Consider the following 26,629-nt stretch of genomic DNA (forward strand, 5'->3'; position numbering starts at 1 on the left):
GTACTTCCAGCATCCGCAGCCCCAGCACCTGTATATTAGTAATGTGAGTACTTCCACCATCCGCAGCCCCAGCACCTGTATATTAGTAATGTAGTACTCCCAGCATCGCAGCCCCAGCACCTGTATAATAGTAACGTAGTGCTCCCAGCATCCACAGCACCTGTATATTAGTAATGTAGTACTCCCAGCATCCGCAGCCCCAGCACCTGTATAATAGTAACGTAGTACTCCCAGCATCCTTCTTCTCTTTCTGCAGATGTTCGCAGGTGTCAGAGAAAAATCCTTGTCTGGAACAGAGAGCGAGAAGGTGAGTACCCTCGCCCTGTGCTTCCCCCCCCTCCCATCAACTCATCATCCTGAGGCTGGACCGTCGCCCTGCGCTACCCCACCCCTCCCCCCATCCTGAAGCCGGATCCCCATCATCCGGCCGGACCCTCGCCCTGTACTTCCAACCCCCCCCCCCCACCCCCCCCCCCCCGTTTTCCGGGTGTGAATGTGCGGGTCACGTGCAGATGCCGCCGTTCTGTGATGATTCTGCTCCTTTACAGATCGTCTCAGGGATGATGGATCCTTCAGCAGCAGAGGCAGCGGAGAATATGGCAGGTAATTGTGTGGTGAGCCGGGCAGGGGGCTGGGCTCCGGTGGGGGGGTGTGAGGTCCAGTGGGGCGGGGGCCGGGCTGCGCGGGGGGGGGGTTGTGAGGTCCAGTGGGGCGGGGGCTGGGCTGCATGGGGGGGGGGTGAGGTCCAGTGGGGGCGGGGGCCGGGCTGCACGGGGGGAGGGGGGTGAGGTCCGGCGGGCGGCTGGGCTGCCCGGGGGGGGGGGTGTGTGTTTGTGAGGGCCAGTGGGGGCGGGGGCTGGGCTGCACGGGGGGGGGGGGGTTTGTGAGGTCCAGTGGGGCGAGGGCTGGGCTGCACGGGGGGAGTGAGGTCCAGTGGGGCGGAGGGCTGGGCTGCACGGGGGGAGTGAGGTCCAGTGGGGCGGGGGCTGGGCTGCACGGGGGGGGGGGGTGAGGTCCAAGTGGGGGCGGGGGCTGGGCTGCACGGGGGGTGAGGTCCAGTGGGGCGGGGGGCTGGGCTGCACGGGGGTGAGGGGTGAGAGTCCAGTGGGGCGGGGGGCTGGGCTGCACGGGGGGGTGAGGGGTGAGGGTCCAGTGGGGGAGAGGGCCTGGGCTGCACGGGGGGGGGGGGGGTGTGAGGTCCAGTGGGGCGAGGGCTGGGCTGCACGGGGGGGGGGGTGAGAGTCCAGTGAGGCGGGGGGCCGGGCTGCACGGGGGGGGGGGTGAGGTTCAGTGGGGCGAGGGCTGGGCTGCAGGGGGGGGTGGGTTGGGTAGGTCCAGTGGGGCGAGGGGCTGGGCTGCACGGGGGGAGAGTGAGGTCCAGTGGGGCGAGGGCCGGGCTGCACGGGGGGAGTGAGGTCCAGTGGGGCGAGGGCCGGGCTGCACGGGGGGGGGGGGGGAGTGAGGTCCAGTGGGGCGAGGGCCGGCTGCACGGGGGGGGGGGGGAGTGAGGTCCAGTGGGGCGAGGGCCGGGCTGCACGGGGGTGGGGGGGGGTGAGTGAGGGTCCAGTGGGGGGGGGGAGGGGGGCGAGGGCCGGGCTGCACGGGGGGGGGGGGGGGAGTGAGGTCCAGTGGGGGCGAGGGCCGGGCTGCACGGGGGGGGGGGGGGGTGAGGTCCAGTGGGGCGGGGGCTGGGCTGCACGGGGGGGGGGGGGGTGAGGTCCAGTGGGGCGGGGGCTGGGCTTCGCCGGTGGTGGGGGCTGAGCTCCGGTGGGTTGGTGACGGGACTTGAATTTGTTTTTTCCTCTTTCTCTTCTACAGGGGCGTCTCCATGTGAGTTGGCCCTGGAGGATCGTGCTCTGCCGGTGGCTCGCAGCACCCTGGGCCGCTCCACTCTGTGCACGTAGAGGATGAGCCTCGGAGTACAGAGGTGGCCTCGGCCGCCTCCGCCAGGTGAGAGCGGTGGGTTGTGTTCTTGTGGTGGGCTGCAGCTCTCGGCTCATACCAACCTCTGTCTACAGGAGCGGCAGGAGGAGCTGGCCATGCTGTGCACGGTGCTGGACCGCAGTAATCCTTGGAGAGTGGCATCCATTGAGGCGGCCACAGAAGAGGCTCCTGGAGCAGGCCAGCCAGGTAATCCAGTGGGCCGCCATGCATGGGGTGGGGAGAGATGCGCCCATCTGTGTGTTGTCAGGTGATGAGGGGCGCTGCCCAACTCCATGGACCTGAATCCTCCCTCACTGGTCTCCAGGACCTCAACGGAGGGAAACGAAGGCGGCGGGTGAGAGCCGGGCGTCGCGGAGTGTGAAAATGGGCCCCGTGTTGGATTCACAGTCAGACTCCAGTGTAAGAGACATCTTCATGTGTTGTGTAAAACCCTTGTGTGTCGTCATATTGTGGGGAGCACGAGCCGTACCCAGAAACGTATGCGGTCCACTTGCAGCGTTTGTGTCGTTTATGTAGGGATCGGAGAGCGTGGAGCTGTCCCTGGAGGGGCGCGATGGATCCCTGGAGGGAGGCGCGATGGATCCCTGGACCTGTCCGATAATAGATATGTCTCATCCCTTGAAGTGCATCTACGACGATCATGTGTATTCTGGTGAGGTCTGCTCCTGTCCCCGGGGCGTGTACTGCATGGTGCGGAGGGGAGATGATGCTGCATGGTGCGGAGGGGAGATGATGGGCATGTGATGTAGAGCTCCTCGGTATAGCCGCACCGTGGTGAGGAGGGCAGGTGATGGACATGTGATCCTGAGCTCCTCGGTATAGCCGCACCGTGGTGAGGAGGGCAGGTGATGGACATGTGATCCTGAGCTCCTCGGTATAAGCCGCACCGTGGTGAGGAGGGCAGGTGATGGCCATGTGATGCTGAGCTCCTCGGTATATCCACACTGTGGTGAGGAGGGCAGGTGATGGACATGTGATCCTGAGCTCCTCGGTATAGCCGCACCGTGGTGAGGAGGGCAGGTGATGGACATGTGATCATGAGCTCCTCGGTATAGCCGCACCGTGGTGAGGAGGGCAGGTGATGGACATGTGATCCTGAGCTCCTCGGTATAGCCGCACCGTGGTGAGGAGGGCAGGTGATGGACATGTGATCCTGAGCTCCTCGGTATATCCACACTGTGGTGAGGAGGGCAGGTGATGGACATGTGATCCTGAGCTCCTCGGTATATCCACACTGTGGTGAGGAGGGCAAGTGATGGACATGTGATCCTGAGCTCCTCGGTATATCTGCACCGTGGTGAGGAGGGCAGGTGATGGACATGTGATGCTGAGCTCTTCGGTATATCCGCACCGTGGTGAGGAGGGCAGGTGATGGCCATGTGATGCTGAGCTCCTCGGTATATCCGCACCGTGGTGAGGAGGGCAGGTGATGGCCATGTGATGCTGAGCTCCCCGGTATGGCCGCTTCGTGTAAGATTCCCCCCCCCCCCCCCCCCCCCATGATGGTACCACCAGAGAGAGAGATGCCGCCCATTCAGGACAGGAAACCCCACTAAAATAAAAAGGCACCTCTGCTCCACATCAGTTTTGGTTTCCTGCCCTAGATGGGAGACCTCACAGCTGGCGGCTTAGGATGTCCCAGTGCTGAACCATCGCTGGAAGTTCGGCCCACCTGCTGTAGCGTTGGAGCTCGGCCCTGGAAGCACCTCCCCATGGCCCCTGTGCCTCTGTGGGGGTGGGTGCAGGCATGGAGGATGGGCGGGGTCCTCTGCCTGACATCACCCCGGGTCTGGGTATGACTCCCACCTTCCACATGGGTAGCCTTATGTGAAGCGCATCAGCCTCAAGAATCCAGATGTAAGTGCTAGCGTCTCACTCTGGTGATGCGGCGGAAGTGGACCTTCTGCGCATGCACGGCCAGCCACAAGACGGCACGGCCAGCCACAAGACGGCACGGCCAGCCACAAGACGGCACGGCCAGCCACAAGACGGCACGGCCAGCCACAAGACGGCACGGCCAGCCACAAGACGGCACGGCCAGCCACAAGACGGCACGGCCAGCCACAAGACGGCACGGCCAGCCACAAGACGGCACGGCCAGCCACAAGACGGCACGGCCAGCCACAAGACGGCACGGCCAGCCACAAGACGGCACGGCCAGCCACAAGACGGCACGGCCAGCCACAAGACGGCACGGCCCACCGCGGAGATCCAGCTCATAGAGACTGGAGTTTATACTTAAAGGAGAGCTCCAGTGGTGGCCGTAGCATGCTCGCCATAGAAGCAGTGACTCTTGTATGAGGACCAGCCAGAGATCCAGGGTGTCTCCAAAAGATCAGCCCTGTGACCTCGCCCAGTCACAAGATCCGGTTTCACATAGGGGGTAAGTGATCTCCAATGCGTATGGTCTAATGAGGGTCCCCTTGTCTGTGTTTCCTTCAGGAGAGGCCTAGTAAACGGATGGCAAAGTTGAAAGGTTGGGAGTGTGCCATATGTAAGATCCCGCTCCCTCCCAGGGAATAGAAAGACGTAGATAATGAATACAGGAGACCATCAGTAAGGAGGCCCCAGACTTCACTTCAAGTTTGAGATCCATGATAAGGGCGGAAGTGAAGGAGCCTGTTAGACATTTGGGCAAACCTAAGAGGGGTAAAAGAAGCCATAGATCCCTCAGTCCGGAAGGCAGTCCCAGCTCAAGATCCAACTCCTCCTCTTCTTCCTACTCCTCGTCTTCAGATGAAGGGGTGGGGGGCAAGCCATGCTTCCCCAATTACTCAGACCGGCCCCCTGGACAAGGCAGTTAGATCCACTATGGGACTGGTTGTAACTAGAGGGCCGGAGTCAGTGGAGGCTGCAGTGTTTGGGGGGTTAGATCAGAAAAAAAGATTTTCATTTCCGGTGAATGACACAGTTAAAAGCTGATTTAAGGAGCAATGGAAGAGACTGGACAAAAATGGGTCCGTCATCTTCCTGGAAAAGGAAATATCACTTTGAGGAACAAGACTCTAGATTCTGCGATAAAAGTCCCAAGATGGATGTGGCTAAGTCTGCTAAGAAGCTAACTCTTCCCTCTGAAGATGTAGGGAGCGTGAAGGATCCCTTGGATAGGAAGGCGTATGGTTACCTAAGAGGTTCCTGGGAAACCGCTGCGTGGACCTTGAGACCCACAATTGCATGGACTTGTGTGGCCAGATCTCCGATGGTCTGGCTTCTGCAGATGGAGCAACAGTTGAAGGGCAGCACGTCGGGAGAAGCTCTATCCACTCTGCCCTTATTGAACGGAGCAGCGGCCTTCCTAGCAGATTCCATGCGACTTAGTGCAAAATCTGTGGCCCTGTCTGTCTGCTCGGAGTGCCCTGTGGCTTCAGGGCTGGCCTGGGATGCTAAGGCTAGGCTATGCTCTTTCCCTTGCGAAGGTGATTTTATTTTATTTATTTTTTTATTCGGTAGTTCACTAGATGACAAACTGAAATGGCTGGAGACAGGAAGCGCCCAGTGTAAGAACCGGTCCTTTCGGAGGAAAACCCTAACATATCAGGAGGAAACCTCCTAGGACTCAAGAGGACTGGGTAGATAAGAGTAAGGGCTTCGGTGTTTTGTTTAGCAGTCCCTCAGAGGGTAATTCCCCCACCAATGAAGCTATCATCCAGGTGGGTGGAAGACTGACGGCATTACTCCCGGCCTGGAAAAAAATATCTACCAGAAAGTGGATTCTGGTTGGAGCTAGAGGGCCGGCAATCCAGTTATGTCCCTCAGGAAGGCCATGTCCCTGCTAGGATCCCTCACCGCATGTGTTCCTGTGGTCTTATGGCCTCAGCTCCACTCCCATTATCTTCAGTGGGAGGTTATGGGGGCACAGAGGCCATTTGGGGTATTATCTAGAAGGGGCACTAGTGCTATCCCCACTAACCTTGCACTCCCTCAGATGGTGGCTTCAGTGGGAGAACCGGTCAAGCTGGAGTTCCTTGGGTTGGTCCTGGTGTCAGACAATTACCACAGATGCAAGTGCATTAGGTTGGGGAGCACATCTAAGGGGTCATAGTGCAGGGGGTTTGGAACTCTTGAGAAAGGAGTTTGTCCAATTTAAGGGAACTTTGGACAATAGGAAGAACCCTAGAAGAGTTTCTGCCAGTCCTGCAGGGTCACCATGTCGGGGTACTGTTGGACAGCAGGGTATCAGTAGCCTATATAAACCACCAGGGGGCACAAGGTCTCAGTCACTGATGAGCGCAACGCAAGATACATTCAGCCTTGCGCAGTATTTCTTTTTTTTTTTTTTTTTTTTTTCCCCTGACAGCCCTATATATAAAGGGGAAGGAAAATTACACAATGGATTTTCTGAGCAGGTGTCAAGTAAAGCCGGGAAAATGGTCCCTAAACAGGACAATCTTCAGTCAGATTCTAGGAAAATGGGAGGTTCCAGGCATAGATCTATTCGCGAGCAGGGAAAACAAGAGGTTGGAGAAATTCTGCACCCAAGCAACAACCCTCTTCCAGTGGACGCCTTCCAAATATCCTAGTGGTCGGGCCTCCTTTTATGCATTTCCCCTCTTGTTAGTTCCAGCAGTCTTCAGGAAGATATGAGAAGACAAGGCGAGGGTGATATTGATTGCCCCATTTTTGCCAAAGAAGCTATGGTTCTGGGTGAAGCAGCTGTCCGTGTCAGCCCCTTGGGGACTTTGAAGCTGCTCCCGCAGGGGCCGGTATTTTACCCTCAAGCTTCAGGCCTACATTTGACTGCCTGGAATTTGAGAGGGGACTTCTAATGGGACACTGGTTCTCTCAGGGTCTTGTTTCCACCCTCTTGAAAAGAAGGAAACTGGTGACATCTAAGATATATGGTAGAATCTGGAGAAAGTTCCTCTCTAGCTCTGTGGAGGCCCCAAGTGGACGAAGTCCCAATTAGGTCCGTTGTGGGATTTCTCCAGAGGGGGTTGCAGTTGGTTTTAGCTCTTAGTACCCTTAAGGTGCAGATATTTGCCCTGGGGCCTTGTACAATTACAACCTTCCTGACAATAAGAGATTCATTAGATCTGTAGTAGGTCCACCACGGGGCCTTGCCCAGGGTTCCCCCTTGGGACTTAAATTTAGTATTGGAGGCATTAACCAATAGTCACTGTGACCCCCTTCAGGACGTTTTGGGCAAAAATCTCAACCCCTGTTGTCTTGCTAGTACATCTGCCAGGAGAATTGGTGACTTGTAGGCCTCCTTTATCATCCCTCCGTATACTCAGGTCCTGGAGGATAGGGTGACTTTAAGAACAGACCCTGCATGAAGTAGCAGTCATTTCACAGGGCTCAGATGCTTCCCCACACAATCCCAAGGAATAGAGGCTGGACGTTAGGAGGCCCCTACTACACTGTGTGGACACCACTAAGCTATGGAGGAGAAGTCAGGCATTATTCATATCCTTTCAGGGGCCAGGAAGGAGCTTACAGCCTCAAAAAAGTACCCTAGCTAGATTATGTGGCCAGTAACGTCTCCATACCAGAGGGCATTGCAGCCCATTCCACCAGGGCCGTGTCGACTTCCTGGGCTGAGACGGCGGAGGTGCCTATCGACTGGATATGTAAGGCTGCAAAAGGGTCTCCAGCTTTCCCTCTCCATTCTGTAGACTCTATACACTGGATGTATCCTCCAGGTCAGACTTAACGTTTGGGAGAAGGGTGCTACCGGTGGTGGTCCCTCCCTAGGTGTTGGCTCCATCTATCAGAATCTCTCTGGTACTGTCATGGGGGAAGTGAACAATCTTAGTTACTTACCGGTAATGGGATTTTCCGGAGCCCATGGTGGCACCATCACGTTCCCTCCCTCATCACATCGCACTAGCGGTGTCCTGCTGTAAGGTGGTTATTTGGGGATGGTACGTGCTGATGTTGACTTGAGGTCCTCTCTGGCTCTGTAACCAAACTGATGCGGAGGAGAAGTGCCTTCCTTTTTAGTGAGGTTCCTGTCCTGGATGGGCGGACCTCCCTGGTGGTGCTGTCATGGGGGAAGGGAAAATCCCAGTATCGGTAAGTAACGAAGATTTTCTGTTTCTTACAGCCTCTCTTGCTCCAGAAGCTGCAGAGAGCAAGTCTCCAGCAGGTGTGTGCAGATCAATGGTGGTGGTGGGCGCCTGCTGAGGCCTCTGTGGAGGTATCTGGGTGGTACTATCGGATCATACAGGATGCTGGGTTTAGGACGTGGCTGGTGGTGCCACCGCAGCCATATTGCCAATTTGTGTCTTCTGCAGGAGTCATGGCTGATGGCAGTCAGGTGATGCTGAACAGCTCGCAGCTCATTGACAAAATATTTGAGGGGGTCCTGGATGGAAGTGCCGAGGACTTGGAGATGCCGGACGTGGAGCTGCCACCGGTGTCAATACTGTCTCCTCTTACAAAGTCGCTGGATCTTCAGGCTGCGTTCAGCCCCCTGGTGAGTCCGGTCATGCCCCTTCCTGAGGAGTCCACCCCCGCTTCCTGAGGAGTTTTCCCCCTGCCCCCCCCCCCTTCCTGGGGAATCAGCCTCTCTGCCTATGCTTCCCCTCCCCCCCCCCTCCCACCAGGCGTGTCCAGCTCTGCCCAGTTTCCTCGCCCTTGTACCTCTCATTTCTTACTCTCTTCTCTCCCTTCAGACTTCAGTCGTGTCCAGTTTGCCAGAGCTGTTAGAGGGGACCCCAGAGACGTCAGCCGGCGAAGACCACCTTCCCTACAGGTATGACAGGGATAACATAGATGTGATTGTATCTGGAGTATTACCGCTGACGCCTGCTCTCACTCCAGCATTGACACATACCGCACTCTGCGGAGGAACGTTCAGGAAGCGCCTGCCTCCCAGAAGCATGCACCCAAGAGGCAGCGTGTAGACCGTGCACCCGTCGATGTGAAGGAGAAGATCAAGGTGTGAGAGGTTGAGGTGTTGGTGCTTCCCAGAGACTGTCCACCCCCTGACAGGCGTGTATTTTTGTGTGATAGCTCCTGAGTAAGGAGGTGTCGTCTGTGCAGCGCATCGTGGAGCAGTCCTGCTGTGCCCTGAGCTACTGCGTGGACGCCGAGCACGGGAAGGGCACGCGGCAGGAGGCAGAAGCCGAGCGCCTGCTGCTGTTGTCCAGTGAGTCCACACTTCAGTGAGGCCTCCTGCATAAACCCATCAACTGTTCACAATGCTGTTCTCCCTGCCTAGGTGAGAAGAAGGCCGCTCTCCTGAAGGAGCTGGAACGTCTCCGAGATGGGAGTTCAGAAGAGCCGCCGTCCAGTCTTGGCCGTGAGCTGACGCCTTGCTGTGGCTCCGTCACCATATCTGACATCCGGTTGCCACTTAAGGTGGATTATGTCTGCTCCACCATTCTGGAAACAGGTAACTCCTGGCACCAAGCCTCGACTCGCATCGCTGCTGCCTCCTATAAAAAGGTGTCGGGACGGGCAAACCGTATAGAACTCTAGACCTACTGAGCAATAGTAATACTGTACACGATCACAGCCTATATCTGCACCATGAAGAGGTCGTCAGGTCTGAGCAACTTTCTCCACTGAGAGGTCATTGCCCCGTGTGGCTGGGCGCCGGGGCGGCACCTCCCGTGTGGCTGGGCGCCAGAATCCCATTGCCTAACTCTTGCTCTTGGGCCTCCGTCAACCCCCTTTTGTCATTGTTTACAAGAGTGGCTCCAATACCAGTCTAGGTACTGAAGTGTAGCAGACCAGAGTACGAGGTGGGTGGGCTGCATGGCGTCGTTCGCTCACCCTCTAGGTGCCACCCGTACGGTCTCCACCCGCCTTCTTCAACAATATTGTGACAAGTCGCTGCTTACATGGCCTGTCCGCTTCTGCTGGGGTGAGTTCTGGCTGCCCGTTACTTGCTGTCAGCCATCTACTGGCCAAGCCTACACCCGCGTTACTCTGTGGCCTTATGGATAAGAAGCAAATAATGGTCATCTCCTGCCCGCCGTGGTGTGGAGCTAACCGGCTGTGGGTTTTTCCTCAGGGCCTGCAGGACATTACTTCCTCCTTCTGATCCGTTATGGGGCCCATGAAGTGGTGGCTACGCCTCTGGCCAGCACGTCTGATGCGCACACAGGCGACACCATAACCTTCCCTACAAGCATTACCCTGTAAGTGCAGTGATGGGTCTGGCAGGGTCTCCTCCTGTGGGGCTCCCCGTCGGTGAGATGGGTCTTCTCCTCTTGTGGGGCCCCCCGTCGGTGAGATGGGTCTCCTCCTCTTGTGGGCCCCCCCTCCCGTCGGTGATATGGGTCTCCTCTCTCCTGCACAGGGATGACACCTCCGCAGACTTCAGAATCGAGATTGAAGTGTACAGCCTGGTGAGTCACTACTTGTTGAGCGCTGTCTCATGGACGTGTCTGGGATTGCTGGAAGGATCCAGGAGGACTCTGTGCCAGCAGAAGCTCGTGGTAGAAGTCCACTTTTCATTTGTGTTCTGTTCTTCAGGCACAATGTGGATCGGCCCTGGATAAGAGGAAGTCTCTGATGAAACCTAAGGTAACCCTAACCGTGATTAGCCACCTCACCAGTGTTCTCCACGCACGTTTCTAATCCTGCACTCGTATCTTCCTCAGATCACACCCAAGAAGCTCCTGTCCTCGCGGGTAAGTGTTCCAGGGGCAGATTGGGGTTTACTTTCCAGTGGGTTCATTAAGGTAAGCGTCCCATCTCCTGTTTCTCCTGCAGAAATCCTCCTTGAACTCCCCAGGTAAGAGCTGTTGGACTCTCTGGGTCGGGGGTTCTTGGTTCTGGTTCTGTGGCGTGCTGGGCGACTTCTTCTCACTACTTCTTTCTTTTGCATGTGATTTCTCGCCCCGCGGCGGTCTGGCTCCTGTCATTATTGCTCTGCCCCTAATGATCTGGTCTCGCTGTAGCTTTCAGTCCTGCGGTGAACGCCCCGCTCCGCTCCAGTACTTTCCTGATGGTCGGATCGCTCACACTGACGCTGGACTCTCTGAGCAAGTTCCAGTTTCCTCTGGAGAAGGTAAGGAGACCACTTCTGTGTAATGTGGCCTCACCATCCTCCTATACATGAGCTTCCTGGTATACCGTCATGAGAAAAACTAAGCACACCCTCTGAATTGTTTGGCTTTATGTATCTGGGCATAATAGGCAAAATCTGGTACCTCATAAAGCTGCTGCAATGCCCGGGATCTTTCCCAACCTTCCCTCTGAGGGTCTGGATCAATGTGACAGGACGACGTGTTTGAGCACCTGCCGGGTCAGTGCTGGGATCTATTCCCAACCTTCCCTCTGAAGGTCTGGATCAATGTGACAGGACAAAGCATTTCAGGCCCTGCCGGGTAAGTGCTGGGATCTTTTCCCAAACTTCCCTCTGAAGATCTGGATCAATGTGACAGGACAACGCGTTTCAGGCCTTGCCGGGTCAGTGCCGTAAGCTGCCCGTGTTCTCTGTGCACTGGGCCTGTTCCGTGCCTCTATTTTTCCAGCACCCATGACGGCACCACGAGAGAGGGGATCCGCCCTTTAAGGACAGGAAACCTTCAGAATAAAAAGGGGCGGCACCTCTCCCCGCATCAGTTGGTTTCCTGTCCTTGAACAGGGAGCCTCCAGAGAATCCAATTGATCCAAGTAGGTCCTGATGGGCCGAAGATTCAAGTCCGGCGCCCGGTCGGCCGGCTCTGGCAGCGGCACGGGTCCTGCTGAGGTCGGCCGAGGTGCTGTGGAGCTGCCGCAACAGACCCATGGGGGTCCGGAGTGCGTACAGCGCGCCCGATTGGAGCGCCAGGAGCCTGCGGGGCGGGTAAGTGGATCTTCCAAGGGACCTGTCCGCAGGGCTCTCCCGTCACAGCGTACCCACGGGGGTTATGTCTGCGCACGGGCTCCTTCCCTTCCTCCCCCCCCCCCCCTCCTCTCCTTACCAGCGTCTTGTCTGCGCGCGCCGGCACCAGGCCGAGATGAGGGGGACGGCTGCTGCGATCCCTGCGGGGCGTCCTCGTGGCGGCTGATGATGTTGCGCTTCCAGGGTACACATCCGAGGGAAGGAGAACGATTTGGCGGACTTTCTCAGTCGCACCCAGTTTCACCAGGGCGAATGGTCTCTAAATCAGTCCGTTTTCAACAGGATAACGGGGATGTGGGGGGTTCCCGAGATAGACCTCTTTGCAACTCGGGCCAACAGGAAGGTTCCCCGATTCTGTTCCCTGGATCCAAGGGATCGTCCCCACTCGGTGGACGCGCTGTTGCTCAAGTGGGACTTCCGTCTCGCATATGCCTTCCCTCCACTCATCCTCCTCCCTGCAGTACTCAGGAAGATACGGGAGGATCAAGCAGTCGTGATTTCTTCAGCGCTCTATTGGGAGACCCAGACGATTGGGGTATAGCTACTGCCCTCCGGAGGCCACACAAAGCACTACACTAAAAAGTGCAAGGCCCCTCCCCTTCTGGCTATACCCCCCCGTGGTATCACGGGTTCTCCAGTTTTCAAGCTTTGTGCGAAGGAGGTCAGACATCCACGCATAGCTCCACAGATTTTAGTCAGCAGCAGCTGCTGACTATTTCGGATGGAAGAAAAGAGGGCCCATATAGGGCCCCCAGCATGCTCCCTTCTCACCCGTGGATGGTGTTGTAAGGTTGAGGTACCTATTGCTGGTACAGGGGCTGGAGCCCCACATGCTGTTTTCCTTCCACATCCCCTTGTAGGGCTCTGTGGAAGTGGGATCCTGCCGGCCTCTAAGCTCTGACGCCGGGCTCCATCCACAGACCCATAGCACCTGATGGATATGGAGCAGGAGTACAATCAGGGACATGGCCCTGCATCATACAGGTACTCTGTGTCCCCGGCAGGCACAGACACACTCCGGGCTGGCTGGGTGTTGTAGTGCGCCGGGGACCGTAACGATTGAGTTGGTGTTCCTGCAGTTTACTGGGGGACTTTTGTGTTGTGGGAACGCAGCGCCGACCCCCACTGGACCGGCGGCGCTGCTGTGACTTGTAGTGCGCCGGGGACACGCCGACCGCGCTTTTACGGCGGCGGCGTTTATAAATCCAGTCCCCGGCTTTTGCGGCCTAGCTCCGCTTCGTTCCCGCCCCCACCCTGTCAATCAGGGTAGGGGAGAGACGCTGTTTCGCAGCAGCGACGAGGGCTGGAGCCTGATTTACATGCTCCAGCCCTCTCACTAGGCACAGAGGGAAGCAGGCTTCCCGCTCTTAGCCAGGAACGCCCAGGGCCCGCCCCCCCTCCTCTCCCAGGACGCCGGCAGCCATTACATGCAGTCTGGCTAGAGGAAGGACGCAAGGCTCTGGGAGACCTGGACTAGGGGGCTTTTGGCGACCACACACCCGCTCTTAAGCGGGCGGTAAGCGGCATTTCAGCTGGCCCCTCTAGTGCCTCAGTGTGTATTGGTGTACTGTGTCACCAGATATATATATTTATTTATTTCTTGCACTGTGAGGTCGCTTCCTGGCTGGATACCCCAGATCGCTCTGAGGAGGCAGCAACATGTCATCCACAAAACGCAAGGCTGCCAAGGCTAGGGCTGTGTACACTGCGTGTGCTGCATGTGGGGCTGCTCTACCAGCAGGTTCCAAAGACCCCCATTGTGTGCAATGCTCAGATCCGGTGCTGCTTCGCCAGCCGGAGTCCGGAGGGGTAGTGACCCAGGCTGAGACGCTTGTAAGTCCTGCCCCGGTGTCAGGGACAGACTTTGCAGTTTTTGCTGATGGAATGTCTGTGACTATGGCAAAAATCCTTGAAACTTTGCAATCCATGACTGGGGCTCAGTCTATGGACACGGCGAGGTCTCTGTCCGCTAATCCCCCTCAGTTGGAATTAATCCAGACTGCAAGGGGGTCCCCGGCTTCCCAGGCTGAGTATTATGACTCAGATGATAGCCCCAGCCACCCTAAGCGAGCTCGCTGGGAAAGACCCTCAACGTCATCACACTGCTCAGGGTCTCAGCGCAATCAGTCGCCCTGTGATGCGTCTGAAGAGAGTGATCAGGAGTCTTATCCTGGAACCCCTCTCAATCTGGATACCCCGGATGGGGACGCCATGGTAAACGAGCTTATCTCAGCCATCAATAGACTGTTGGATATTTCTCCCCCAGCTCCTTCTGCAGAGGAGGCAGCTGCAGAGCAGGAGAAGTTTCGTTTCTTCTATCCCAAGCGTAAATTGAGTGCTTTCTTGGATCACTCTGACTTCAGAGAGTCAATCCAGAAACACGACGCTCATCCAGAAAGGCGTTTCTCTAAACGTTCTAAGGATACACGTTTTCCTTTCCCCCCTGATGTGGTCAAGCGCTGGACCCAGTGTCCAAAGGTAGACCCCCCGATTTCCAAACTTGCAGCTAGATCCATAGTTGCAGTGGAGGATGGCGCTTCACTTAAGGATGCCAATGACAGACAGATGGACCTTTGGTTAAAATCTGTCTATGAAGCTATCGGCGCGTCGTTTGCTCCAGCATTCGCAGCCGTATGGGCACTCCAAGCTATTTCAGCTGGTTTAGCAAAAGTGGATGCTGTCATACATCCAGCGGTGCCGCAAGTGGCGTCCCTTACCTCGCAGATGTCTGCGTTTGCGTCTTACGCTATCAATGCGGTCCTAGAATCTACCAGCCGCACCTCAATGGCGTCCGCCAATTCGGTAGTTTTGCGCAGAGCCTTGTGGTTAAAGGACTGGAAAGCAGATGCTGGTTCCAAAAAATGTTTAACCAGCTTGCCTTTATCTAGAGATAGACTGTTTGGCGAGCCATTGGCTGACATCATTAAACAGTCCAAGGGTAAAGACTCTTCCTTACCCCAGCCCAGATCAAGCAAACCTCAGCAGAAAAAATGGCAGCAGAGGTTTCAGTCCTTTCGAGGTTCGGGCAAGACACAATTCTCCTCGTCCAAAGGGACTCAGAGGACGCAAAGAGTCTCAGATTCCTGGCGGGCTCACGCACGCCCCAAGAAAGCAAATGGAGGAACCGCTTCCAAAGCGGCTACCTCATGACTTCCAGCCCCCCCCCTCCGCATCTCCGGTCGGGGGCAGGCTCTCCCGCTTTTCCGACATTTGGATGTCACAGGTCAAAGACCGGTGGGTGACAAACATTTTGTCTCGCGGGTACAGAATCGAGTTCAGTTCTCGTCCTCCAGCTCGGTTCTTCAGAACCTCCCCACATCCAGACCGAGCAGATGCCCTGCTGCAGGCGGTGGACTCCCTAAGAGCGGAAGGAGTAGTGGTTCCTGTACCGCCTCAGGAACAAGGGCGAGGGTTTTACTCCAATCTCTTTGTGGTTCCAAAAAAGGACGGCTCGTTCCGTCCTGTTCTGGATCTAAAGCTGCTCAACAAACATGTGCACGCCAGGAAGTTCCGGATGGAAACCCTCCGCTCTGTCGTTGCCTCAATGTCTCAAGGAGACTTCCTTGCCTCAATAGACATCAAAGATGCTTATCTCCACGTGCCAATTGCTACAGAACATCAACGTTTTCTACGTTTTGTGATAGGAAACGACCATCTTCAGTTCGTAGCTCTGCCATTCGGTCTGGCGACAGCCCCCCGGGTCTTCACCAAGGTCATGGCGGCGGTGGTAGCAGTCTTGCACTCTCAGGGACACTCGGTGATCCCTTACCTAGACGATCTACTTGTCAAGGCACCCTCTCAAGAGGCATGCCAACTCAGTCTACATGCTACGCTGGAGACTCTACAGACGTTCGGATGGATCATCAACTTTCCAAAGTCGAATCTGTCACCGTCACAGTCGCTAACGTATCTTGGCATGGAGTTTCATACTCGAGCAGCGAGAGTGAAGCTTCCGCTGAACAAGCAGCGGTCCCTACAGACAGGGGTGCAATCCCTCCTTCAAGGCCAGTCGCACCCCTTACGGCGCCTCATGCACTTCCTCGGGAAGATGGTGGCAGCCATGGAAGCAGTTCCCTTTGCGCAGTTTCATCTGCGCCCACTTCAATGGGACATTCTCCGCCAATGGGACGGGAAGTCAACGTCCCTGGACAGGAAAGTCTCTCTTTCCCAGACGGCCAAGGACTCTCTACAATGGTGGCTCCTTCCCACCTCATTGTCTCAGGGAAGATCCTTCCTGCCCCCATCCTGGGCAGTGGTCACGACAGATGCGAGTCTGTCAGGGTGGGGAGCAGTGTTTCTCCACCACAGGGCCCAGGGGACGTGGACTCCGCAGGAGTCCACCCTTCAGATCAATGTTCTGGAAATCAGGGCAGTGTATCTTGCCCTACTGGCCTTCCAACAGTGGCTGGAAGGAAAGCAGATCCGAATCCAGTCGGACAACTCCACAGCGGTGGCATACATCAACCACCAAGGAGGGACGCGCAGTCGGCAAGCATTCCAAGAAGTCCGGCGCATTCTAATGTGGGTGGAGGACACAGCATCCACCATATCCGCGGTTCACATCCCAGGCGTAGAAAATTGGGAAGCAGACTTCCTCAGTCGCCAGGGCATGGACGCAGGGGAGTGGTCCCTTCACCCGGACGTGTTTCAGGAAATCTGTCGCCGATGGGGAGTGCCGGACGTCGACCTAATGGCGTCCCGGCACAACAACAAGGTCCCGGCATTCATGGCGAGGTCGCGCGATCAAAGAGCTCTGGCGGCAGACGCATTAGTTCAAGATTGGTCGCAGTTCCGGCTCCCATACGTCTTCCCACCTCTGGCACTCTTGCCCAGAGTGTTACGCAAGATCAGATCCGATTGCAGCCGCGTCATACTCGTCGCCCCAGACTGGCCGAGGAGATCGTGGTATCCGGATCTGTGGCATCTCACGGTCGGTCGACCGTGGTCACTGCCAGACCGACCAGACTTACTGTCCCAAGGGCCGTTTTTCCATCAGAATTCTGCGGCCCTGAACCTGACTGTGTGGCCATTGAGTCCTGGATCCTAGCGTCCGCAGGATTATCTCAAGGAGTCGTAGCCACAATGAGACAAGCTAGGAAGTCAACGTCTGCTAAGATCTACCACAGAACGTGGAAGATTTTCTTATCCTGGTGCTCTGCACAGAGAGTATCCCCTTGGCCATTTGCATTGCCCACCTTTCTTTCCTTCCTGCAATCGGGGTTGGAAAAGGGCTTGTCGCTCAGCTCCCTTAAAGGGCAAGTCTCGGCACTATCTGTGTTTTTTCAGAAGCGTCTAGCACGTCTTCCTAAGGTGCGCACGTTCCTACAGGGGGTCTGTCATATTGTGCCCCCGTACAAGCGGCCGTTAGATCCATGGGATCTGAACAGGGTACTAGTTGCTCTCCAGAAGCCGCCTTTCGAGCCTCTGAAAGAAGTTTCCTTTTCTCGCCTGTCACAGAAAGTGGCGTTTCTTGTTGCGATCACATCGCTTCGGCGAGTGTCGGAGCTGGCAGCTCTGTCATCCAAGGCTCCCTTCCTGGTGTTCCACCAGGACAAGGTAGTGCTGCGCCCCATTCCGGAGTTTCTCCCTAAGGTCGTATCCTCGTTTCATCTTAATCAGGATATATCCTTGCCTTCCTTTTGTCCTCAGCCGGTTCACCGGTATGAAAAGGACTTACGTTTGCTAGATCTGGTGAGAGCACTCAGAATCTATATTTCTCGCACGGCGCCTATCCGCCGTTCAGATGCACTTTTTGTCCTTGTCGCTGGCCAGCGCAAGGGGTCGCAGGCTTCTAAAGCCACCCTGGCTCGATGGATCAAAGAACCAATTCTGGAAGCCTACCGTTCTGCTGGGCTTCCGGTTCCTTCAGGGCTGAAAGCCCACTCAACCAGAGCTGTGGGTGCGTCCTGGGCTTTGCGACACCAGGCTTCGGCTCAACAGGTGTGCCAGGCAGCTACCTGGTCGAGTCTGCACACTTTCACCAAGCATTATCAGGTGCATACCTATGCTTCGGCGGATGCCAGCTTAGGTAGAAGAGTCCTGCAGGCGGCAGTGACATCCCCGTAGGGGAGGGCTGTTTTGCAGCTCTAACATGAGGTATCTCTTTACCCACCCAGGGACAGCTTTTGGACGTCCCAATCGTCTGGGTCTCCCAATAGAGCGCTGAAGAAGAAGGGAATTTTGTTACTTACCGTAAATTCCTTTTCTTCTAGCTCTTATTGGGAGACCCAGCACCCGCCCTGTTGTCCTTCGGGATTTTTTTGTTGTTTGCGGGTACACATGTTGTTCATGTTGAACGGTTTTTCAGTTCTCCGACGTTATTCGGAGTTAATTTGTTTAAACCAGTTATTGGCTTCCTCCTTCTTGCTTTGGCACTAAAACTGGAGAACCCGTGATACCACGGGGGGTATAGCCAGAAGGGGAGGGGCCTTGCACTTTTTAGTGTAGTGCTTTGTGTGGCCTCCGGAGGGCAGTAGCTATACCCCAATCGTCTGGGTCTCCCAATAAGAGCTAGAAGAAAAGGAATTTACGGTAAGTAACAAAATTCCCTTCTCTCATAGCACCCTTTTTTTTTTAAATCATTAGGGATCAATACAGAGAGTATTTCACTTTTCATATAACTGATAACAATAAACAGATAAACACATATGATTTATAAATCAGGTTCTTTCTCTGCATATATGTAAATATAATAATAGAGTTCTCAAATCATAATCTATATATATAATTGCCTTATTCTGTCTGTCTGTCTGTCATGCTCCAAAATTGTGTCACCGTGACATGTCCTTACGGTGACACAAAGCTGATTGGCCGCTGGGCTCGCCATGGCCCCGCCCCCCCACACGGATTGGCCTCTCGCCCTGGCTCTCTGCAGGCCCCGCCCCCCTCACGCAATCCACGCTCGCTCTGGCCCAACTGACACGGAGCCCCGATTCCCAGGTGAGTACACACACACATCAGATCACACTCACTCTCACACACACTCTCACACACACTCTCACACACACCTCACACATCACAACATGCTGGGATATCGCTTGCTTCTACACCGGCTCCGTCAGGATCCCAGCAGCGCCACACATAACCTTGCGATGCTGGGATCTTCACGGAGGCCGTGAAAGCTGGTAACCATTATACACATCGGGTAACTAAGGTCCCTTAGTTACCCGATGTGTATCATAGTTACCAGTGTACACCGGCTCACACTCACTCTCACACACACCTCACACACACATCACACACATATCACATCGCATCCACACATCAAGGTCCTGCAGCTGCGGAAAATACAGACACATAACAGCACACACATACACACACACAAATCAGATCACACTCCCTCACACACACACATCAGATCACATCCACATACTCACAACATCCTGGGATATCGCTTGCTTCTCGGCCTCGATACTGTGCTGTTGTGATCTTCCAGGACCTGCCGGAGGATCACATGGCCAGAAGCATGTGATATCCCCGGATGTTGTGAGTATAAGCGCGTATGTGCGATATCATCAGTGTCTGTGTGTGTGAGTGTATGCGATCGGGTGTGTGTGAGTGGATGCGATCGGGTGTGTGTGAGTGGATGCGATCGGGTGTGTGTGTGAGTGGATGCGATCGGGTGTGTGTGAGTGGATGCAATCGGGTGTGTGTGTGAGTGGATGCGATCGGGTGTGTGTGAGTGGATGCAATCGGGTGTGTGTGAGTGGATGCGATCGGGTGTGTGTGAGTGGATGCGATCGGGTGTGTGTGAGTGGATGCGATCGGGTGTGTGAGTGTCGGCAGAGGAGCACGGCGTGCTGGAGGAGGCTGGGAGCAGAGAGGCTGATCATGGGGAAGGCTGGGAGGACAGAGGCTGATGCTGGGGGAGGCTGGGAGGGGGAGGCTGGGACGAGGGACGCTGATGCTGGTGGAGGCTGATGCTTGGGGAGGCTGATGCTGGGGGAGGCTGGAAGGAGAGAGGCTAATGCTGGTGGAGGCTGATGCTTGGGGAGGCTGATGCTGGGGGAGACTGGGAGGGGAAGGCTGATGCTGAGGGAGGCTGGGAGGAAGGAGGCTGGGAGGAGAGAGGCTGATCTTGGGGAAGGCTGGGAACGGGAGGCTGATGCTGAGGGAGGCTGATGCTGAGGGAGGCTGGGAGGGGAAAGCTGATGCTGGGGAAGGCTGGGAGGACGGAGGCTGGGAGGAGAGAGGCTGATCCTGGGGAAGGCTGGGAACGGGAGGCTGATGCTGGGGAAGGCTGATGCTGAGGGAGGCTGGGAGGGGAAAGCTGATGCTGGGGAAGGCTGGGAGGACGGAGGCTGGGAGGAGAGAGGCTGATCCTGGGGAAGGCTGGGAGAGGGAGGCTGATGCTGGAGGAGGCTGGAAGGAGAGAGGCTAATGCTGGTGGAGGCTGATGCTTGGGGAGGCTGATGCTGGGGGAGACTGGGAGGGGAAGGCTGATGCTGAGGGAGGCTGGGAGGAAGGAGGCTGGGAGGAGAGAGGCTGATCCTGGGGAAGGCTGGGAACGGGAGGCTGATGCTGAGGGAGGCTGATGCTGAGGGAGGCTGGGAGGGGAAAGCTGATGCTGGGGAAGGCTGGGAGGAGAGAGGCTGATCCTGGGGAAGGCTGGGAACGGGAGGCTGATGCTGGGGAAGGCTGATGCTGAGGGAGGCTGGGAGGGGAAAGCTGATGCTGGGGAAGGCTGGGAGGACGGAGGCTGGGAGGAGAGAGGCTGATCCTGGGGAAGGCTGGGAGAGGGAGGCTGATGCTGGAGGAGGCTGGAAGGAGAGAGGCTGATGCTGGCGGAGGCTGATGCTGGGGAGGCTGGGAGAGGGAGGCTGATGCTGAGGGAGGCTGGGAGGAGGGAGGCTGGGAGAGGTAGGCTGAGAGAAGAGAGGCTGATGCGCACACACACACACACACACACACACACACGCGCACTGCACAACACACCACACACACACACACTAGGAACCACAAACAACTGCCCTACACAGACACCCACACACACAGACAACGCTGCACACACACAACACCCAACACACAAACACCGCGGCACACACAAATATACGCACATACCGCACAACACACACATTGCACAAAACATACCTCCCCCCAAAACACACCACACACACACAAACCGCGCAACACACACACAACGCTACAGACACACAGCGCTCCACAAACAACGCAACACACGCAACACACATACAACACCGCTCTCACCCCCCGTCACACCCAGACAACACCCAGAACATGTACAGCGCCCTACACAAACACTTGGTAACTACAGACAACAGCATCTCTCTCTATATATATATATATATATAAACAAAAATCATACATGAACTACACAATACGTAAATTCTAGAATACCCGATACGTAGAATCGGGCCACCTTCTAGTTATATTATATAACTTGAGCCTACAAACCTCGTGGCTCTACAAATAAACAAAACTTAAATTATGCAATAATGCCTCAGACTAACAGGAACACCTCCTCCATCAGCCGTGTCGCTCCACATCATATTGCTATACTCTCCTCCATCAGCCGTGTCGCTGCACATCATATTGCTATACTCTCCTCCATCAGCCGTGTCGCTGCACATCATATTGCTATACTCTCCTCCATCAGCCGTGTCGCTGCACATCATATTGCTATACTCTCCTCCATCAGCCGTGTCGCTCCACATCATATTGCTATACTCTCCTGCTCCTCCCTCTCCGTGCAGTCATCCATGAAACCATTCCAGTCCTCTCTCACCTCTTCATTCAAAGTCCATTTCGCCACAGAAAAAACTAGTTTTAATTCCCTTCCTCACACATGCCATCACTGCAGGCACAACAGTAACCGGTCCAGCATTGCATCCCGAACCAGTGCACTAGAGGGTAGGCCCGGCAACTCCATCCATGGCCGCCAAATGTTGTAAAACTTTTTCAATGTTTTTCTTTTTAAATAAACTCCCCTTTCCAATCTTATGACGTTATTTAATTTGTTTTTGAGCTCTGGTAATGTTGGTGGTAGACGGTCTAACCAGTGATATGCAAGTAGCTTTCTTGCTTGGTACAAGATACGTGCTATTCCCAGGGCTGTTGGAGAATCCGGATCCACTTCTCCTTCCCATAGGCTCAACAGGCACAGGCGGGGCGACGGTTGTATTGTGATATGATATATTTGACCTATAAGTCTCAGGGTTTGGTTCCAGAAATCACCAATGTGTCCACACTCCCACATAACATGCATCAAATGGGCATCATCCTGTCCACACCTAACACACTGTGTGTTTGGTCTGAGTCCCATCTTAAATAGTAGACTGGGAGTTTTATATACCCTGTGGATGAGATATATTTGAGACAGCTTTTGGCACTCCGATACCGCCAGTTTAGGAACTTGTTCCAATATATCAGACCACTGGCCTTCCGTCAGGGGACAGACGTCTCGTTCCCATTTGCTTTTAACAAGCAATGGATGTGTTTCCAGATGGGCAGGTAGTAATTTTTTATATAGTTCCGAAATAAGACCCTTAGAGGACTCAGATGTAAGCAGCCTATGTAATGTTTGATTATGTGTCACTGTGACCGGGTTTGTCCTCCCCTGTCTTTCCAGTGCGTGTCTCAGCTGCAAATACTGATAAAAGAAGACATGCGGAAGGTGAAACTCCGTTCTCAATTGTTCAAAGCTTTTAAGAGTATTATTTTGTAGTACTTGTGACACTAAATGGATCCCTTTATCCTCCCATCCTCTGAACCCTACTAATTTTTTAATTTCTGGCAAGTCGGGGTTCTGCCACAGTGGCCAGAGCTCTGTAGGTCCGCTTATCCCCAAAAGAGACTTACCCCTGTCCCACACCCGGAATATCATAGCCAGTGTGGGATATCGTGCCCCATTTATCTGTCTTTGTCCCACATCCAACCGGCAACCTGGGTACTTCCATACTGATCCCTCTCTCACTATATCACCACTGGTATCATACCCTCCTTCTTTGCCCCAACCCCTCAGATGTTGCATCTGGGAGGCTATATAGTATATATATGGGTTTGGTACCGCCAGTCCTCCCTCCTCCTTTCCCCGCTGTAGCACTTCCAGTCGAATCCTAGCTTGCTTTTTCTTCCAAATAAGTTCCCGGAATATTGTATTAATTTTTACAAAAAATTCCCTACATATCCACACTGGAGAATTATGTATAAGGTATAGTAATTGTGGCATCATTACCATTTTAATTAAATTGGATCTGCCGACATTTGATAGCGGCAAACGGCACCAGGTATGCACTTTTGCTCTGAATCGCTGTAACAGGGGTTCCAGATTTAGGGCCTGGAAATCCTTCGGGATTGGGCTGACAATTACTCCCAGATATTTAAACTCCCGGACCACAGGAACTGGAATCTGTAAGTCCGAAAAGTCCCCCGGAAGGGGGTCCAACGGCATTAAAGCCGACTTGGACCAGTTGATTAGTAGACCAGACCTCTGTCCAAATTCCCGAATGATATTCATTGCCGGCAAAATCGAGGAACGTACCCTGTCTAAATATAAGAGTAGATCGTCTGCGTATAATGATATCTTTTGTTCCACGGCTCCACACCGAAATCCCTCTACCTCCCTGGATTTCCGTATTGCCACTGCCAACGGCTCCACTGCAGTTGCGAATAGCAAGGGTGAAAGCGGGCACCCCTGTCTAGTACCTCTTCCAAGAGGAAAAGACTCGGAGACCCTGCCATTAACCCTAACCTTTGCCACCGGTGAGTCATATAGCAGTTTTACCCAATTTATGAATCTATGTCCAAAGCCCATTTTCCGAAGTACAGCCCACATATATTCCCATTCAAGGCTATCGAACGCCTTAGCGGCGTCTAATGACAAAATTGCCCTTTCCCCCGGTACCTCAGAACTATGTTGAATTCCCAAATATAATTTCCTGAGATTCATAGATGTGGCTCTGCATGGAATGAAGCCTGTCCGATCACTCTGCACTATAGATGAGATGACTCGGGACATCCTATTGGCGAGCACCTTGGCCAGCAATTTAATGTCTGTTTGTAGGAGAAAGATTGGGCGATACGAATCCGGGATCTCTGGATCTTTTCCAGGTTTTAATATTAAGACTATTAAGGCTTCCCTCATAGAGGGCGGGAGGACCCTCTGCCTTTCAGCCTCTTCAAATACCTTAAGTAGTTTGGGTAGCAGTAAGGGTGCATACGCTTTATAAAACTCTCCAGGCAGGCCATCCGTTCCCGGAGCTTTTTCATTTTGTGTCTGGCCAAGCGCTTCCTCCAGTTCTTCCAATGAGATGTCCCGGTCCAGCAATTCCCTGTTTACATCACTCAGTGAAGGAAGAGAGAGAGCATCCAAATACTGCTCAATCTCAGTCTCCGTAAGGTCACAGTCTGATGTGTATAGCCGCATATAATAGCTCTTTATTTCTCTTATTATATCCTCGCTTTCTGTTACAAAGTCACCTGATTCAGTCTTTAACCTATTTATATAAGAAGATCCTTCCTGTGCTCTAATGACTGTGGCCAGTAGGTGCCCCACGCCCTCCCCTGCCATAAAATAATTTTGTTTAAGGAAATAGCGTTTATTTTCTGCCACCGACATGAGATTTTCTTTGAGTGACATCTGTGCCTTCTCTAGAGTGTTTTTAGTTTCTACTGTTGGGTTGAGCACCACCGCAGCCTCCGCATCAGATACCTCCTGAATCAGACTCTGGGTGTAACATTTGGTTTGATTTTTGCGTATGCATATTTCTCTAATATATATGCCCCTTACCACAGCTTTCATAGAGTCCCAAACTATGTGTGGCGGTGCAGAGCACTCATTAACATTGAAGTATTCTAGAATGTTATCATGTAAAGATCCCCCAATAAGCTGGATCCAGAAGGGATTAAGTTTCCAGATAGGCCTGGGCAGAGTGACGGGGTTTCCCCATGCAAGCGTAACATGTAATGGTGAGTGATCAGATACGCTTCTAGGTAGGTAGGCCACCTTTTGTGTATATGAGGCCATAAGTGCGTTTCCAATAGCCAGGTCTATCCGTGACATGGTGTGGTGGGAGCTAGAGTAACAGGAGAATTGTTTGGTTGTGGGGTGTTGGGCACGCCAAAGATCTACAAAACCCAGCTCCGTTAGCATTCTAGCAAATGAAGTCGGGGCGGCGTTCTCCGATATGTTTCCCGAGTGTAACTTATCTAGATAGGGATGTAAGTAATTATTAAAATCCCCTATCAAAAGCGTCGGCACAGATGGAAGGGAATCTAAAATAGACAATATCCTTTTTACCGGTTCGACTGAATATGGTGGAGGGATATATATCGCAACCAGAATAAATTGTATACCATACAGCGTGCAAAGCAAACATACAAATCTGCCCCCCGGGTCAATCACTGATTTGGTACATGAGAACGGGATGGATTTGTGCACCAACACACTCACACCCCGTGCATGGGTCGAGTATGTGGAATGATATTCATGCGCGATCCATCCCTTCCTCAGCCAATGAACATTATCCCTGACCATATGGGTCTCGGAGAGACATAAAATAGCCGGTAAAAGTTTCTGTAGGTGAGTAAATATAGCACATCTTTTGTTCGCATCTCCGAGCCCTCTAACATTCCACGCTACAATATTTAAAGATGTCGCCATAAGCGTAGACTAAGATATGATCCGGACGGATACTTCATACCTGAAGGAGAGAGGCGTTCTCCACCGATTCTCAAAAACATTAGGTTGAGCGACACGACTGAGGCACACCACACTTCCCAAACAGATTGCATCATACAACAATAAACAAGAAAAACAACGAGAGAGATAGGGCTCCGCACACCAGTGCGCAGTGCCCCTGCCCTCAAAATCAAGTGTATCTTACACATTTCTCCCAAATAGAGAGAATCAGGGCTAAAAACACGCCCCAAGTCCATGCAGGGAGGGGGTCCACAACTCGCTAGTGCAGCGGGTGTCCACAATGAACCGGCCGTCTCCCAACCTGGATCCTAGATGAATTTAACTGTAATGAGCTCACCAGCATAGCGTCCCAAACAAAAACAACGCCTGGCGGCAGAAAGGGAAATCTCAGGTATTCTTCCTCCTCAGGGATCTCTCATTGATATCCAGCCAAGACAATGCCGCCCCAGCCGTATCAAAAAAATGAGTCTCTCCGTTCGCAGCAATCCGCAGCTTAGCAGGGTACGTCATGGAATATGGCACTTGCAGGTTGCGCAGTCGTTTTTTTATCTCAATAAATTGCGCTCTTTTACGTTGCACTTCCATGGAGAAATCAGGAAATATTGATATCTTCCTCCCATCAATTGCAAGTTCTTTGATATCTCTGGCTCTGCGCAGGATCGTGTCCCTATCTTTATAGTGCAGTAGTTTAATCAGAATAGGACGTGGGGGTGCTCCCGGCTGTGGGGCACGCGCAGGGACCCTGTGCGCCCTTTCAATGGTGAAGAAAGGGGACAGTATGTCTTTTCCCATGGTGTCTTTAAGCCATTTTTCAAAGAAATTCAGTGGGTCATTGCCCTCCATCCTCTCTGGGACCCCCACCAGTCGCAAATTACTTATGCGGGAGCGATTTTCTAAATCATCCACCTTGTTTAGCAGTGTGGAGATATTTTGCGTGGCCTTTCCCAGCTCTCGTGACATTGGGGGCAATTTATCCTCTGTTGTACTCACTCTTTCCTCCAACTCCCCCATTCTGACAGTCACCCCTTGCAGCTCACGTTTAATACAGGCCATATCTGAGGTGACAGTTCCCATCTGGCTGCTTAGAGTGGCCAATGTGGTATTGCAAGAGTTAATTGCTGCCAGAATGTCTCTCAGTATGGCCTCAGTGAAAACAGGTATTGTTTGCTCCACATCTCCCCCTCCTCCCTCTGCCAGCACAGGCCTGTGTGTCTGCATACCTTGTGCTGCTGAACATGCAG

At 54.1% G+C, this 26,629-nt stretch overlaps 1 protein-coding gene across 1 annotated transcript in view; it reads left to right on the forward strand.

Moving 5' to 3' along the window:
* The first annotated feature begins 256 nt into the window (after positions 1–256).
* Positions 257–26,629, forward strand: part of LOC142254413 (anillin-like) — a 44,487-nt gene continuing 18,114 nt past the window's right edge. The window contains 25 exon segments of the mRNA XM_075325455.1: positions 257–307; positions 549–603; positions 1,819–1,877; positions 1,880–1,936; positions 1,939–1,950; positions 2,019–2,087; positions 2,089–2,130; positions 2,249–2,293; positions 2,296–2,343; positions 2,461–2,511; positions 2,514–2,596; positions 4,873–5,058; positions 6,503–6,588; positions 7,892–8,032; positions 8,181–8,362; positions 8,562–8,641; positions 8,710–8,827; positions 8,902–9,037; positions 9,110–9,283; positions 9,908–10,034; positions 10,196–10,244; positions 10,372–10,422; positions 10,500–10,529; positions 10,612–10,633; positions 10,800–10,909. Of these exon segments, the coding sequence (XP_075181570.1) occupies positions 257–307; positions 549–603; positions 1,819–1,877; positions 1,880–1,936; positions 1,939–1,950; positions 2,019–2,087; positions 2,089–2,130; positions 2,249–2,293; positions 2,296–2,343; positions 2,461–2,511; positions 2,514–2,596; positions 4,873–5,058; positions 6,503–6,588; positions 7,892–8,032; positions 8,181–8,362; positions 8,562–8,641; positions 8,710–8,827; positions 8,902–9,037; positions 9,110–9,283; positions 9,908–10,034; positions 10,196–10,244; positions 10,372–10,422; positions 10,500–10,529; positions 10,612–10,633; positions 10,800–10,909 (2,064 nt within the window).

Source organism: Anomaloglossus baeobatrachus, chromosome 10 (assembly GCF_048569485.1).
Source record: "Anomaloglossus baeobatrachus isolate aAnoBae1 chromosome 10, aAnoBae1.hap1, whole genome shotgun sequence".
Classification (NCBI taxonomy): domain Eukaryota; kingdom Metazoa; phylum Chordata; class Amphibia; order Anura; family Aromobatidae; genus Anomaloglossus; species Anomaloglossus baeobatrachus.